The 15,268-nt window shown below is 44.5% G+C and overlaps 2 protein-coding genes across 3 annotated transcripts in view; both read right to left on the reverse strand.

Moving 5' to 3' along the window:
- Positions 1–601: 601 nt before the first annotated feature.
- Positions 602–7,141, reverse strand: LOC121584755 (E3 ubiquitin-protein ligase TRIM39). 2 transcript variants are annotated; one of them, XM_041900851.2, is made up of 7 exons: positions 6,577–7,141; positions 4,984–5,079; positions 2,623–2,856; positions 2,500–2,522; positions 1,839–1,957; positions 1,290–1,550; positions 602–1,086 (listed from the first exon to the last, which is right to left on the reverse strand). In XM_041900851.2, the coding sequence occupies exons 1-7, from the start codon at positions 6,988–6,990 to the stop codon at positions 1,004–1,006; spliced, it is 1,230 nt and encodes a 409-aa protein (XP_041756785.2). In that variant the 5' UTR covers positions 6,991–7,141; the 3' UTR covers positions 602–1,003. The 2 variants fall into 2 exon arrangements, with proteins under 2 accessions (XP_041756785.2, XP_041756793.2); XM_041900859.2 differs by lacking the exon at positions 6,577–7,141 and adding an exon at positions 6,196–6,546.
- Positions 7,142–12,291: 5,150 nt separating this feature from the next.
- Positions 12,292–15,268, reverse strand: part of LOC123491392 (ryanodine receptor 2-like) — a 21,090-nt gene continuing 18,113 nt past the window's right edge. The window contains exons 7-10 of the mRNA XM_045221982.1: positions 15,194–15,250; positions 13,012–13,076; positions 12,813–12,895; positions 12,292–12,624 (exon numbers count right to left, since the gene is read on the reverse strand). Of these exons, the coding sequence (XP_045077917.1) occupies positions 12,447–12,624; positions 12,813–12,895; positions 13,012–13,076; positions 15,194–15,250 (383 nt within the window). The 3' untranslated portion in view covers positions 12,292–12,446. The remainder of the gene's footprint in view (positions 12,625–12,812; positions 12,896–13,011; positions 13,077–15,193; positions 15,251–15,268) is intronic.

The raw sequence follows: 15,268 nt of genomic DNA on the forward strand, positions 1-15,268 counted from the left end.
GGTCCCAGCTCTCTGCAGGTCATTCACTAGGTCCCCCCGTGTGGTTCTGGGATTTTTGCTCACCGTTCTTGTGATCATTTTGACCCCACGGGGTGAGATCTTGCGTGGAGCCCCAGATCGAGGGAGATTATCAGTGGTCTTGTATGTCTTCCATTTCCTAATAATTGCTCCCACAGTTGATTTCTTCAAACCAAGCTGCTTACCTATTGCAGATTCAGTCTTCCCAGCCTGGTGCAGGTCTACAATTTTGTTTCTGGTGTCCTTTGACAGCTCTTTGGTCTTGGCCATAGTGGAGTTTGGAGTGTGACTGTTTGAGGTTGTGGACAGGTGTCTTTTATACTGATAACAAGTTCAAACAGGTGCCATTAATACAGGTAATGAGTGGAGGACAGAGGAGCCTCTTAAAGAAGAAGTTACAGGTCTGTGAGAGCCAGAAATCTTGCTTGTTTGTAGGTGACCAAATACTTATTTTCCACCATCATTTGCAAATAAATTCATAAAAAATCCTACAATGTGATTTTCTGGAGAAAAAAAATCTCAATTTGTCTGTCATAGTTGACGTGTACCTATGATGAAAATTACAGGCCTCTCTCATCTTTTTAAGTGGGAGAACTTGCACAATTGGTGGCTGACTAAATAAAAATTTTCCCCACTGTATAGCTGCATAAAAAATATACTTTTTAGAAATGCCTTTGCAGCAGCATAGGTGCATCCACTTTGAAGCAAATGTTTTTACCTGTTCTGTAGCAACGGCTTTTTAATGCCCCTAACTATAGGTTTACCAAATCAGCTCTTAATGAAGGAGGCTAGTCTGATGTAACTGACACCTTCCCGGCTGAGATCCTCAGAGGATGTCTCTTGCAGGTGTTGGAGAAGTAAGGGAACACTCTCTGGGTGAACTTGTGTTTGAACCTGTAGATGAGCGTGTTGTCTGAGGCGTCGGAGAAGGTGACCCTGCCTCTGTCCCAGTCCAGCTGCACTCTGACCTCCTGGGGCCTTCTCTTCAGGACCAGGGGGTGGCGGTGGCGGTGGCTGTGCGGGCGTGATATTCACCTCCATAGTAACAGATGGTCCACAGGCCCCTCTCTAGAATAGAATAGAATGGAATAGATACTTTATTGTCCATTTGAGAAAATATGTATTTGTGCCTAACTCAACCGCCACACATACACACGTTCACATTGATTGGCACAGGGTCAGCCACGGAGCAGCGCCACCTGGATGGAGAGCTGGTTTTTTTTGTTTAAGTAATGTGTCTTGCTCAATGGCACAATGGCAGGAGATGGTACCTGGGCTCGGGGGGAACCACTCCTTCCTCGGGACCGTCTCCCGTGCCACGCCCACAGCCCACTCGCTGTTCACCCCCACCACCACGTCCCAGGTGTGTCGTCCGGAGATGAAGCCCTCGGAACCCAGAACACACTCATAGTAACAGAACCTCTCTGGGTTGTCAGGGAGACGCTCCTCCTCCTCTGTGTACCGCAGGCTGGTCAGATCATCAGACAGAGACAGGCAGATATCAGCTGTGTTGGGGTCCAGAGTCACAGGAGCTGGAAGTGAGGGAGGGAGGGAAAGCAAGAGAGATCAAGAGAGAGCGATAGAGAGATTGATTGAGAGAGAGAGAGCGAGAGCGAGAGCGAGAGCGAGAGAGATTTATTGATTACATATACATTTACATTTTAGTCATTTAGCAGACACTCTTATCCAGAGCGACTTACAGTTAGTGAATGCATACATTTTCATGACTGAGAGAGAGTACATTGAGTTAATCATTCCTACAGTACTCAAAACACATTATTTGCACATCTATTGTGATCTTATGGTCTTCCTCTACTCACTGTATGTAATGATGTCCTGCATCTTCTCCCAGACTCTGTAGTTGAGACAGCCCAGGTGTTTGGCCACGTCCAGCAGAGCTCCTGACACCTCCTCCGGCTCCTGCACTGTCACCCGAGTCCTGTCAGAAGAAGGTTCACTTGTCAACAGGTTTACAAGATATATACTGTAATCTCTTGTGACAGGCAGACAGACAGAGGTAGCCCATGCGAGATGTGGTTATAGGTGAGATGTGTTTATAGGTGAGATGTGGTTATAGGTGAGATGTGGTTATAGGTGAGATGTGGTTATAGGTGAGATGTGGTTATAGGTGAGATGTGGTTATAGGTGAGATGTGGTTATAGGGGAGATGTGGTTATAGGGGAGATGTGGTTATAGGTGAGATGTGGTTATAGGTGAGATGTGGTTCTAGGTGAGATGTGGTTCTAGGTGAGATGTGGTTCTAGGTGAGATGTGGTTATAGGTGAGATGTGGTTATAGGTGAGATGTGGTTATAGGGGAGATGTGGTTATAGGTGAGATGTGGTTATAGGTGAGATGTGGTTATAGGTGAGATGTGGTTATAGGGGAGATGTGGTTATAGGGGAGATGTGGTTATAGGTGAGATGTGGTTATAGGTGAGATGTGTTTATAGGTGAGATGTGGTTAAGAGTAACACACCCACCTCTCAGAGGTCCTCTTGAAGTCCTAATGGAAAAGGAGACATCTTACTTGAAAAGCAAACAACAATATCCTTATATTACAACCTCTTTTCATATCATGAACTTGTTCTCTGATGAGTCCGTACCTTGAGGAAGGATTCGTCATCGTCAGTGTCCATGGCCTCCACCGTCACCTCGATGGCCTCGGCTAGAGAGTTGATCTGGTCTGTTATTCCGTCTATCCTGTCCCTCATCCTCTGGCTCTTCTCCTCCTCCTCGTCCTTCAGAGCAGAGATCACAGCAGCCTCCTCGTCTCGGAGGTACTGGTGCAGCTTCTCAAACTCCTGCTGCACCAGACGCTCAGTCTGCTGTGCCTGGCTCTGCAGGGGTAAAGGGGGGACGACAGGATGAAGACGGAATGAAAGATGGAGATACAGGAGGGAGGAAGAAGAGATGGAGGTGATATCAGAATCACAATGACCTTATCCCTATCAATACTTTAGCAGCTTATCAGGTGGAATTAGGTGTAGCTCAGGAAATGATATCAATGATAATGTACAGTACTTCTACTAGATCTACTGTCTGATATCAATGATAATGTACTTCTACTGGATCTACTGTATGATATCAATGATAATGTACTTCTACTGGATCTACTGTATGATAACAATGATAATGTACTGGATCTACTGTATGATATCAATGATAATGTACTTCTACTGGATCTACTGTATGATATCAATGATAATGTACTTCTACTGGATCTACTGTATGATAACAATGATAATGTACTTCTACTGGATCTACTGTATGATATCAATGATAATGTACTTCTACTAGATCTACTGTATGATATCAATGATAATGTACTTCTAATGGATCTACTGTATGCTATCAATGATAATGTACTTCTACTGGATCTACTGTATGATATCAATGATAATGTACTTCTACTGGATCTAATGTATGATAACAATGATAATGTACTTCTACTGGATCTACTGTATGCTATCAATGATAATGTACTTATACAGGATCTACTGTATGATAACAATGATAATGTAGTTCTACTGAATCTACTGTATGATATCAATGATAATGTACTTCTACTCGATCTACTGTATGATAACGATGATAATGTACTTCTACTGGATCTACTGTATGATAACAATGATAATGTACTTATACTAGATCTACTGTATGCTATCAATGATAATGTACTTCTACTGGATCTACTGTATGATAACAATGATAATGTACTTCTACTAGATCTACTGTATGATGTCAATGATAATGTACTGCTACTGGATCTACTGTATGATATCAATGATAATGTACTTCTACTAGATCTACTGTATGCTATCAATGATAATGTACTTCTACTGGATCTACTGTATGATAACGATAATGTACTTCTAATGGATCTACTGTATGATATCAATTATAATGTACTTCTACTGGATCTACTGTATGATAACAATGATAATGTACTTCTACTAGATCTGAACTGTTTTAACATCAATCCCAGTTATTGTGTTGTTACCATTTCACAGTCTGGATCTACTGTATGATATCAATGATAATGTACTTCTACTGGATCTAATGTATGATAACAATGATAATGTACTTCTACTGGATCTACTGTATGATAACAATGATAATGTACTTCTCTAGATCTACAGTATGATATCAATTATAATGTACTTCTACTGGATCTACTGTATGATATCAATGATAATGGACTTATACTATATCTACTGTATGCTATCAATGATAATGTACTTCTACTGGATCTACTGTATGATAACAATGATAATGTACTTCTACTGGATCTACTGTATTATATCAATGATAATGTACTTCTACTGGATCTACTGTATGATAACAATGATAATGTACTTCTACTGGATCTACTGTATGATATCAATGATAATGTACCTCTACTGGATCTACTGTATGATATCAATGATAATGTACTTCTACTGGATCTACTGTATGATAACAATGATAATGTACTTCTACTAGATCTACTGTATGATATCAATGATAATGTACTTCTACTGGATCTACTGTATGATATCAATGATAATGGACTTCTACTAGATCTACTGTATGCTATCAATGATAATGTACTTATACTGGATCTACTGTATGATAACAATGATAATGTACTTCTACTGGATCTACTGTATGATGTCAATGATAATGTACTTCTACTGGATCTACTGTATGATAACAATGATAATGTACTTCTACTAGATCTACTGTATGATATCAATGATAATGTACTTCTACTGGATCTACTGTATGATTTCAATGATAATGTACTTCTACTAGATCTGAACTGTTTCAACATCAATCCCAGTTATTGTGCTGTTACCATTTCACAGTCCTGATGTAAGTATATTTGATCAATGGTATGACACACAACAAGTCACATTAAAACCCAGAAATGATCCATCGTTCTGTCTATCGGATGGATCTGATGCCTTTTGACCCCTTCTAACCTTGATGTGTTCAGCTGACTCCTCACAGGTCTGTTTGACGGTGTTCAGAGCCTCCAGCTTCTCCTGTAGAGGTCTCAGGGCAGAGGTCAGCTCCCTCTGGGGTCAGAGTTCAGGGGTAAGTCAACATACACATACAGTATGGGTGACAGTGATCAACCAAAGGCATACAAAATACAGGTGTCTCCATACTACTTGGTCAGGGTTTCTAACATCCACATCAGATCAGTTGTACTGTAGGGGAGAGTGGGGTAAGTTGAGCCACCCTTGTTTCTGGGAAATCATACAAAAATTGTAGTGGTCATAATTTCATGGAGTCTGTGAAGGTAGAAACCACAAGGAAAAAGTGGTAAAAAAGTTAGGTCCAAAAAATTTCACCAAGTCAATTTCAGTTATTCTGTTAGAGGTTTCATATGCTTGTATCTAAACCAAAGTAGATAATTTAAAGATTGTTCTATACATCAGTTGGGGTCTCTGTAAGCTTCAATATGAGCTCCTAAACCTAGCATGAAAGTGCATCCGTGTAGCTGTGTGGGCTAATAAATAATAATAATAATAATATGCCATTTAGCAGACGCTTTTATCCAAAGCGACTTACAGTCATGCGTGCATAATTATTTTTTTTTGTGTATGGGTGGTCCCGGGGATCGAACCCACTACCTTAGCGTTACAAGTGCCGTGCTCTACCAGCTGAGCTACAGAGGACCATGTAGTCAAAATATTTGAGCCAATGGTTGAGCCAATGGTAAGTTGAGCAAATTGAAGTGTTTTCTTCCCAGGCGTAATGCAAGTCATTATCGCTGGGATATGAGGTAACAACAGGGCCTGGCCCATGTTAACAAAGTGTTTGTAAGGTGTTAAGCCTCTGTTCAAAGATGCTTAAAATAAAATAAAAGGGATTGTGATTTGTTAGAAAAAAAAATGGACATGCTTTTAAAAAAGGTAGTGGTAATATTTCATTCAGTACAGAAATTTGTAGGCGGCTTAATTACCCTGTCCCACAGCTAAACTCACCCCATACCCGGGGTAAGGTGTGCCAAGAGACCACTTTTTTTTGGGACAAGCTATATTTTCAAAACTGTAATGTTTACATTAATTCTGATTATTTCCAGGGATGCACAAAATCTTTAAATATACGTTGATATCTTTGTTAGGAAGAATATTATATTTATCTTGACAGAGTGATGCTGAATGTAAAAACACGGCTCCACTTACCCCACTCTCCCCTATGTCTATCACCTTCCATTCCATGGCTGCAGTACAAGTAGTTAGTCGGAGTAGTAAAGTGCTTATCAGAGTCCAAAAACTTGTGTTCTAAGAATATTGGACTGTTGGCTTTCATACTTTTGGAATTCTCAGAGTGGCTCATGCGATTTGTCCAACCGCCACCACATTCAAATGAATAGGAGCCGCGTACATGGAGCCGCGTTGGTTGGGAGTGTTGGGAAGGTGTGCAGCTGGTCTATACTTCCCAGAGGACCAGTTGTAGCTATGTCACAATTGGCCGCTGGACTATCGCAGCTCTGCGTTTGTGGACTCTGAATTCTGCTTTCGTCTCTGAGTATCTGTGTAGGAAGTCAGTCACAACACTCTCACCTTGCAGTCGTGCACGGCCTCCTCCGCGGGACAACACTCGTGGTCGTCGTGCTCCTCGCTCTGACACTCCACACACACCATCTCCTCGTCCTCCACACAAAACAACGTCAGCCTCTCCCCGTGTAGTGGACACAGCACCCCGCTCCCATCCTCTAACCCTCCATCTCTGGCCCGCCGCGGTTGCCCTTGGAACAGGGAGTCCAGCAGTCTCTTCAGGACACAGTCCAGCAGGTCTCTGCCGTAGCAGACCGTACAGCCACCCTGGCCCAGCTCACCCTCACACAGCCCCAGGCAGGCTTCACACAGGCTGTGACCACACGGCAGGACCAGGGGCCCTGAGCCCTGACAGCCCGGGCACACAGCCTCTTCCCTGGGGAGAGAGGACTCATCACCCCCCTGCTGCTCAGACGCCATGGAAACAGGATTGATCACTTCTTGTTCACTCTGGATCACACTGGATCTCTTGATCACTGGATCTTTGATAGGTGCCTCTCGCTACAGTATTATCGTCTGGTGTTCTGCTACTCTCTGCAGCCGCTTGCTTAATGTTTAATGCGTAGCAATGATTACACAATCACTGGTGCTGTTTGGCCACAACAGGAAACCCTGCTGGTGACTATTTATAGTTCGGTGTTACTGTTTTTAGACAGATGGACGGACAGCTCTCTATGGCTACTGTCAGAAACCCGACCCTTAAACGGAAATGTCAAAATGTTTCAATTTCATATTCATCATCTCCAGCACCACCCCAACATCAACATCTGAAAATTGAGTGTTTCTATGTTTTGTAGTAAAGAAGATAGAGGAAGATAAGTGCATTCTGAAAGTATTCAGAAACCTTGATATTTTCCACATTTTGTTACGTTACAGCCTTATTCCACAATGGATTAAATAACAAAATGTCTTCATCAATCTACACACAGTACCCCATAATGACAAAGCGAAAACAGGTTTTTAGACATTTTTGCAAATTTATTAAAAATAAAAAACAGAAATACCTTATTTACATAAGTCTTCAGACCCTTCGAAATTGAGCTCAGGTGCATCCCGTTTCCATTGATCATCCTTGAGATGTTTCTACAACTTGATTGGAAGTCCACCTGTCGTAAATTCAATTGAATGGACATGATTTGGAAAGGCAAACACCTGTCTATATAAGGTCCCACAGTTGACAGTGCGTGTCAGAGCAAAAACCAAGCCATGAGGTCGAAGGAATTTTCCGTAGATCTCCGAGACATGATTGTGTTGAGGCACAGATCTGGGGAAGGGTACCAAAACATTCCTGCAGCAATGAAGGTCCCCAAGAATACAGTGGCCTCCATCATTCTTAAATGTAAGAAGTTTGGAACCACCAAGACTCTTCCTACAGCTGGCAGCACGGTCAAACTGAGCAATCAGTGGAGAAGGGCCTTGGTCAGGGAGGTGACCAAGAACCCAATGGTCACTCTGACAAAGCTCCAGACTTCCTCTGTGGAGATGGGAGAACCTACCAGAAGGACAACCATCTCTGCAGCACTCCACCAATCAGGCCTTTTGGTAGAGTGGCCAGACGGAAGCCTCTCCTCAGTAAAACCCACATGACAGCCTGCTTGGAGTTTGCCAAAAGGCACCTAAAGACTCTCAGACCATGAGAAACAAGATTATCTGGTCTGATGAAACCAAGATTTAACTCTCTGGCACCACCCCTACAGTGAAGCATGGTTGTGGCAGCATCATGCTGTGGGGATGTTTTTCAGCGGCAGGGACTGGAAGACTAGTCAGGATCGAGGGAAAGATGAACGGAGCAAAGTACAGAGAGATCCTTGATGAAAACCTGCTCCAGAGCGCTCAGGACCTCAGACTGGGGCGAAGGTTCACCTTCCAACAGGACAACGACCCTAAGCACACAGCCAAGACAACGCAGGAGTGGCTTCGGGACAAGTCTCTGAATGTCCTTGAGTGGCCCAGTCAGAGCCCGGACTTGAACCCGATCGAACATCTCTGGAGAGACCTGAAAATAGCAGCGACGCTCCCCATCCAACCTGACAGAGCTTGAGAGGATCTGCAGAGAAGAATGGGAGAAACTCCCCAAATACAGGTGTGCCAAGCTTGTAGTGTCATATCCAAGAAGATTTGAGGCTGTAATCGCTGCCAAAGGTGCTTCAACAAAGTACTGAGTAAAGGGTCTGAATACTTATGTAAATGTAATATTCATTTATGATTTTTTTGCAAACATTTTGCTTTGTCATTATGGGGTATTGTGTGGCGATTGATGAGGGATTTTTTTTGTTTTTTATCCATTTTAGAATAAGGCTGTAACGAAACAAAATGTGGAAAAAGTCAAGGGGTCTGAATACTTTCCGAATGCACTGTAAGTATTTCCAATGGCATCATCAACCAATTCGTAGGCAATTAGTAGGCAATGCCTACTCATAATTGGTTAGAATCACATGATGCACACTGATGATGTCATTGGAAACACTTGCCTCCTTTATCTTCTTTACTACGAAACATACAAACGCTCTATTTTGTGTTGGGGTGGTGCTGGAGATGATGAATATGTAGTTGAAACATTTTAGAAATGTCCCTTTAAGTCAGAACATTGGAACATTGTGAGAGGAATCCCAGATGTCTAGAGAGATGACTCTAAGGCAAGATCTGCAAGTGTGTTGATGACAGAAGAATGTTTGGGTTGAGATATGTGCTCTGCAACAAATTTCTACCCAAGCTGTCCCTGGTAAACTGCCATTGACACTGAATCTGAATCATATAACACTGGAGAACACCTGCTATATTCACCAGCTTATTCAAGGAGGGAAATCTCTTATTCAAAAAGAGTAAAGACAGTTCAGAGCAGAGGCCTCTGGTCACGTGCTAGCACAGCACTCATCAAGTCTATGTTTATTGAATTCTCAAAAGAACAATGCAAAAATAGCTTACAAAAATTGCATTAACAATTCTGATAAAAAGGTGTACTTAATGAATTCGTGTTCACATACATTCAGTAGGCCTACCTACATTCACTGTTATATATTTATTTATGTTTCAATACATGCTTCAAATGACGTACTCTGAGTATACCAAACATTAGGAACACCTTCCAAATATTGAGTCGCTCACCACCCTTTGCTCTCAGAACAGCCTCAGATCGTCGGGGCATGGACTCTACAAGGTGTCGAAAGCGTTCTACATTTTAGTCACTTAGCAGACTCTCTTATCCAGAGCGACTTACAGGAGCAAGTGCCTTGCTCAAGGGCACATCGACAAATGTTTCACCTAGTCGGCTAGGGGACTCAAACCAGTGACCTTTCAGTTACTGGCCCAAGGCTCTTAAGCGTTTGGGCTACCTGCCGCCCCACACAGTTGTGTCAAGTTGGCTAGATGTCCTTTGGGTGGTGGACCATTCTTGATACACGCGGGAAACTGTTGAGCATGAAAAACCCAGCTCCGTTACAGTTCTTGACACAAACCGGTGCGCCTGCCACAGCGCAGGCGTTATGGGCGGGACCTAGGGGGGCTGGACCGCCCTACCTTGCCCGTCCAAATAAAATATTGAAATATTGATCATTTATTTGACCAAGACGCTCGCCGACAGAAAGACGCATCAATCTCAGATAAAGCACTCGACCGAGCGAAACAGCGCCCCTCTGTCTCCGTATGTGTAGACCATGTATCTGATACTGTCTGGACAAAAGGAGTATGGCATGTCATACTTTTTCTGGCCAGACAGCAGCAGATACATGGTCCACACCTAAGGAAACAGAGGGGCGCTGTTTCGTTGGCTAGTTTTAGCAGAGAGGAAGAGTCAACGCTAGAGGGCTCACTCTCGCCAGAATCTGTCCCGAATAAGCCCAATGCGTTTCTATGGGCATGATATGCAGAGCTAAGCTTGTCGCCTGCATTCCCGGCTTTGGTACGAATTACATTATTACGGTGGAGACATGAGCATCTCGTCATCATATACAGATCTCTGGTTTTAGCCACTTGTGAATTAGAAATGAAAGTTAGCTGGTGCACTATTCAGATGCTGGCTTCCCCTAAAGCAATTTATGTTTTGCCAAAATTATATAATTACTCCTGTCTAAATAAAATAATTCAAAATACTTTACCAGAGAGCTTGACTTAGCCACAGAGGATCATTAGCTTATTCTTTTATTTTTTTGCTTTGGATTGTTTCATATCAGAAGAGCATAGGCATATTCCTATCCGGGAAGCCAGCAGTTTGGTCAGCGCGCGTGGCAATAGGCCTGATTACTGAGTTGCGGCTGTCAGTGAAAAGCATCTACATTGTGTGAAGATAATGTGTTTTGAGTATAATTTAAAATGTTGAGACAATAAGAAGGGGAGGGGTGTGTGTGTGTGGCGAAGATATGGGCGTCTCTCTCCAGAATGCATGCACTCAGCTCTCCTGTGTGAATTGTTTGCCCTTCGATTGTTTATTTTGTTCAATTCTCCATTGTATATGTAACCAGTAGGCCTAGTAAATGTCCCGTTAGTCCTCGTCATTTGGTTACATTCATTTCTGTTAATGCACGTATTACAGTCATTTACCGTTGTCGTATTAAAGTCATTTACCGTTGTCGTATTCCGGTCATTTACCGTTGTCGTATTACCGTCATTTACCGTTGTCGTATTACAGTCATTTACCGTTGTCGTATTAAAGTCATTTACCGTTGTCGTATTACAGTCATTTACCGTTGTCGTATTAAAGTCATTTACCGTTGTCATTCTCGGAGTGGAAACGTTGTTTGCAGAGTTCACAACCTGCTACACTTGTGAGAAACAAGTTGGTTTATTTCATAACCATTATTTATAAGTTTGGTAAATGTTTTCATTGTCTTTTGTTTGGCGTGCTCCATGTGAGCAATGAGCATGGGTTTGGTTTCTCTGTCCTGATAACGTTGAGGGAGCTGGCACGCCTGAGCACGCCAACCTGCTGAGTTGATACAATGTTGCACTTCACTAGTCATACATAGCTCAAGTCAAGACGGGTAGAGAGATAAATGAGATTGAAAGAACCTGCATTTTCATCAGGATATTTTACTGTATTTATTTTTCGGCTTTAGGCCTATGTATTTTACTTAGGTGATGATGGAATGTATAGTCCTATAGGCTATCGCTGAGTTCCATGCGCTAATTTCTTTAGTCACCAATGGATCACGGTGTATCAATGTGGCCATATGGCAAAGGCTGGTGCTCTTGCATTAGTTGAATTTTAACTTTTGGAGTTTTATCATTTTAATTCAGATTTTTTTTTGATTAACAAGATGACAATAATTTTGAGAAACGAAAACGTTATTATTGAAATTAAACTGTTCCATGAAAACGTGCATATTAAAATAATCATAACTGGGAAGCAGATAGGTAGAAGTGGTAGGATAAATTGTAAGCTTCCCCAAACTTGAAACTCAAGAGCTGCCTAGTGTGTTCATTATAACAACCATTAAAAGGTCCTGTGAAAAAAATGGGCCCGCCTATAGAAATCAAATACCTGTTCATCTGATTCGTTCTGGCCGTTGTCGTATTACCCTGGCCTGGCACCTACTACCATACTCCTTTCAAATGCATTTACATTTGCTGTCTTGCCTATTCACCCTCTGAATGGCACACATACTCAATCGTATGTCTCAATTGTCTCAAGGCTTAAAAATCCTTATTTAACCTGTCTCCTCCCCTTCATCTACACTGATTGAAGTGGATTTAACAAGTGACATCAATAAGGGATCATAGCTTTCACCTGGATTCACCTGGTCAGTCTATGCCACGGAAAGAGCTGGTGTTCTTAATGTTTAGTATACTCAGTGTATGTTTATACAGTAAAAGCATAAAAGCAGTTTCTCTATGACTGATCCATAGAGGAAAGATGGAGGTCAGGGGTCAGGGGTCAGGGGTCAGTCCTGGGGGGTGTCTAGGGTCTCCAGCATCAGCCACAGCCCCCCCTCGGCCCTGAGCACCAGCTGGGGCAGCCTCCTCACCTCCACCCCCCCAGGGGTCAAGCGGAACCTCCTCAAGGTCAGCGCCACCACCACACGCAGCTCCGCCATGGCAAACTTCTGACCTATACAGTTCCTATAGCACAGAATGATCGGGATGGTTAATGCTGTTTCACCGAGTATCATCACAGGCTGGTTCCCAGATCCGTTTGCACTGTCATGTCAGCACAAACGGATCAGGGACCAGGTTGTAAACATTGGGCTATGTCACGCCTGGGCTGTGATGATCATGTGTAGAATGATCATACAAAAGAGAATCCAAACCTAGGTCCTGAAGAGAAGGGTATGAAGGCATGGGATGAACGGCCCTTTGAGCCCTCAGGGTCAAAGCGCATGGGGTTGTACACCTAGAGAGGGGAAGAGGGAAATGCCATCAGACTAAAGTTAGCCTGTCGGCAGCACTGTGAGAGGATGCTAGGAGCTAGCCAGAGTCCTGAGTGTAGATGGAGTAAAGTGTACTAACGTCTGGGTCAGGCCAGATCTCAGGGTTGTGATGGGTCCCGTAGATGCTCACCAGACAGATGCTACCTGAGGTGGAAAAAGACATTAGTATTAGCAATGCGCATGCCCCGCCCACCTGAGGATCAGTCTTTTTCAGCTGTCTATTTCCTTTGTTTACATTGCCTTGCAAGGACGCTAAAGCTTCGTCTGGGATTTAACGCACCGTCTCGACACTTACGTCACAGGAAAGAGAAGAAAGATAACTTTATTTTGATGGGTGTTAATTTTTTAGTGGAATTGAAAAAAGTAAAAATTTAATGAAGTTGAAATGTTTACAAATTAGATTCGCTGAAATGAAAGCAACTCATGAAAATGAACACTTTGATTGTGTAATAGGTGTTTAGATAGGAGTAATCTAGAGCCAAGCGTGTTGATTTTTAATCCGAGAGTATCCTGCTATTGACACATTTGTTGAATTATGCAAGAGAACGTGACAACAGCAGTAATTCATGAGGCAGTCTAGCAGGTGGAGTAGTCAGAGCAGGTGGAGTAGTCAGAGCAGGTAGAGTAGTCAGAGAAGGTAGAGTAGTCAGAGCAGGTAGAGTAGTCAGAGCAGGTGGAGTAGTCAGAGCAGGTGGAGTAGTCAGAGCAGGTAGAGTAGTCAGAGCAGGTGGAGTAGTCAGAGCAGGTGGAGTAGTCAGAGCAGGTGGAGTAGTCAGAGAAGGTGGAGTAGTCAGAGAAGGTGGAGTAGTCAGAGAAGGTGGAGTAGTCAGAGCAGGTAGAGTAGTCAGAGCAGGTAGAGTAGTCAGAGCAGGTAGAGTAGTCAGAGCAGGTAGAGTAGTCAGAGGAGGTAGAGTAGTCAGACAGGTGGAGTAGTCAGAGCAGGTAGAGTAGTCAGAGCAGGTGGAGTAGTCAGAGCAGGTGGAGTAGTCAGAGCAGGTGGAGTAGTCAGAGCAGGTGGAGTAGTCAGAGCAGGTAGAGTAGTCAGAGCAGGTGGAGTAGTCAGAGCAGGTGGAGTAGTCAGAGCAGGTGGAGTAGTCAGAGAAGGTGGAGTAGTCAGAGAAGGTGGAGTAGTCAGAGCAGGTAGAGTAGTCAGAGCAGGTAGAGTAGTCAGAGCAGGTAGAGTAGTCAGAGCAGGTAGAGTAGTCAGAGGAGGTAGAGTAGTCAGAGCAGGTAGAGTAGTCAGAGCAGGTGGAGTAGTCAGAGCAGGTGGAGTAGTCAGAGCAGGTGGAGTAGTCAGAGCAGGTGGAGTAGTCAGAGCAGGTGTTTGGTGGCTGCAGCTCTGTTCCACCCTTTTATGTTAATGTTTTTATATATGCAAATATACCCAAATACACCCTGTGGTATGACCCGTCCCCCTCCCCTCACCCTGTGGTATGACCCGTCCCCCTCCCCTCACCCTGTGGTATGACCCGTCCCCCTGTCCTCACCCTGTGGTATGACCCATCCCCCTCCCCTCACCCTGTGGTATGACCCGTCCCCCTGTCCTCACCCTGTGGTATGACCCGTCCACCCCCCCCTTACCCTGTTGTATGACCCGTCCCCTTCCCCTCACCCTGTGGTATGACCCGTCCCCTGCCCTCACCCTGTGGTATGACCCACCCCCTGTCCTCACCCTGTGGTATGACCCGTCCCCCTGTCCTCACCCTGTGGTATGACCCGTCCCCCTGTCCTCACCCTGTGATATGACCAGTCCCCCTGTCCTCACCCTGTGGTATGACCCGTCCCCCTGCCCTCACCCTGTGATATGACCAGTCCCCCTGTCCTCACCCTGTGGTATGACCCGTCCCCCTGTCCTCACCCTGTGGTATGACCCATCCCCCTCCCCTCACCCTGTGGTATGACCCGTCCCCCTGTCCTCACCATGTGGTATGACCCGTCCCCCTGCCCTCACCCTGTGGTATGACCCGTCCCCCTGTCCTCACCCTGTGATATGACCAGTCCCACTGTCCTCACCCTGTGGTATGACCCGTCCCCCTGCCCTCACCCTGTGGTATGACCCGTCCCCCTGTCCTCACCCCTGTGGTATGACCAGTCCCCCTGCCCTCACCCTGTGATATGACCCGTCCCCCTGTCCTCACCCTGTGGTATGACCATTCCCCCTGTCCTCACCCTGTGGTATGACCCGTCCCCCTGCCCTCACCCTGTGGTATGACCCGTCCCCTGTCCTCACCATGTGGTATGACCAGTCCCCCTGCCCTCACCCTGTGGTATGACCCGTCCCCCTGTCCTCACCCTGTGGTATGACCCATCCCCCTCCCCTCACCCTGTGGTATGAC

This window comes from Coregonus clupeaformis, chromosome 1, assembly GCF_020615455.1.
Source record: "Coregonus clupeaformis isolate EN_2021a chromosome 1, ASM2061545v1, whole genome shotgun sequence".
Lineage (NCBI taxonomy): Eukaryota > Metazoa > Chordata > Actinopteri > Salmoniformes > Salmonidae > Coregonus > Coregonus clupeaformis.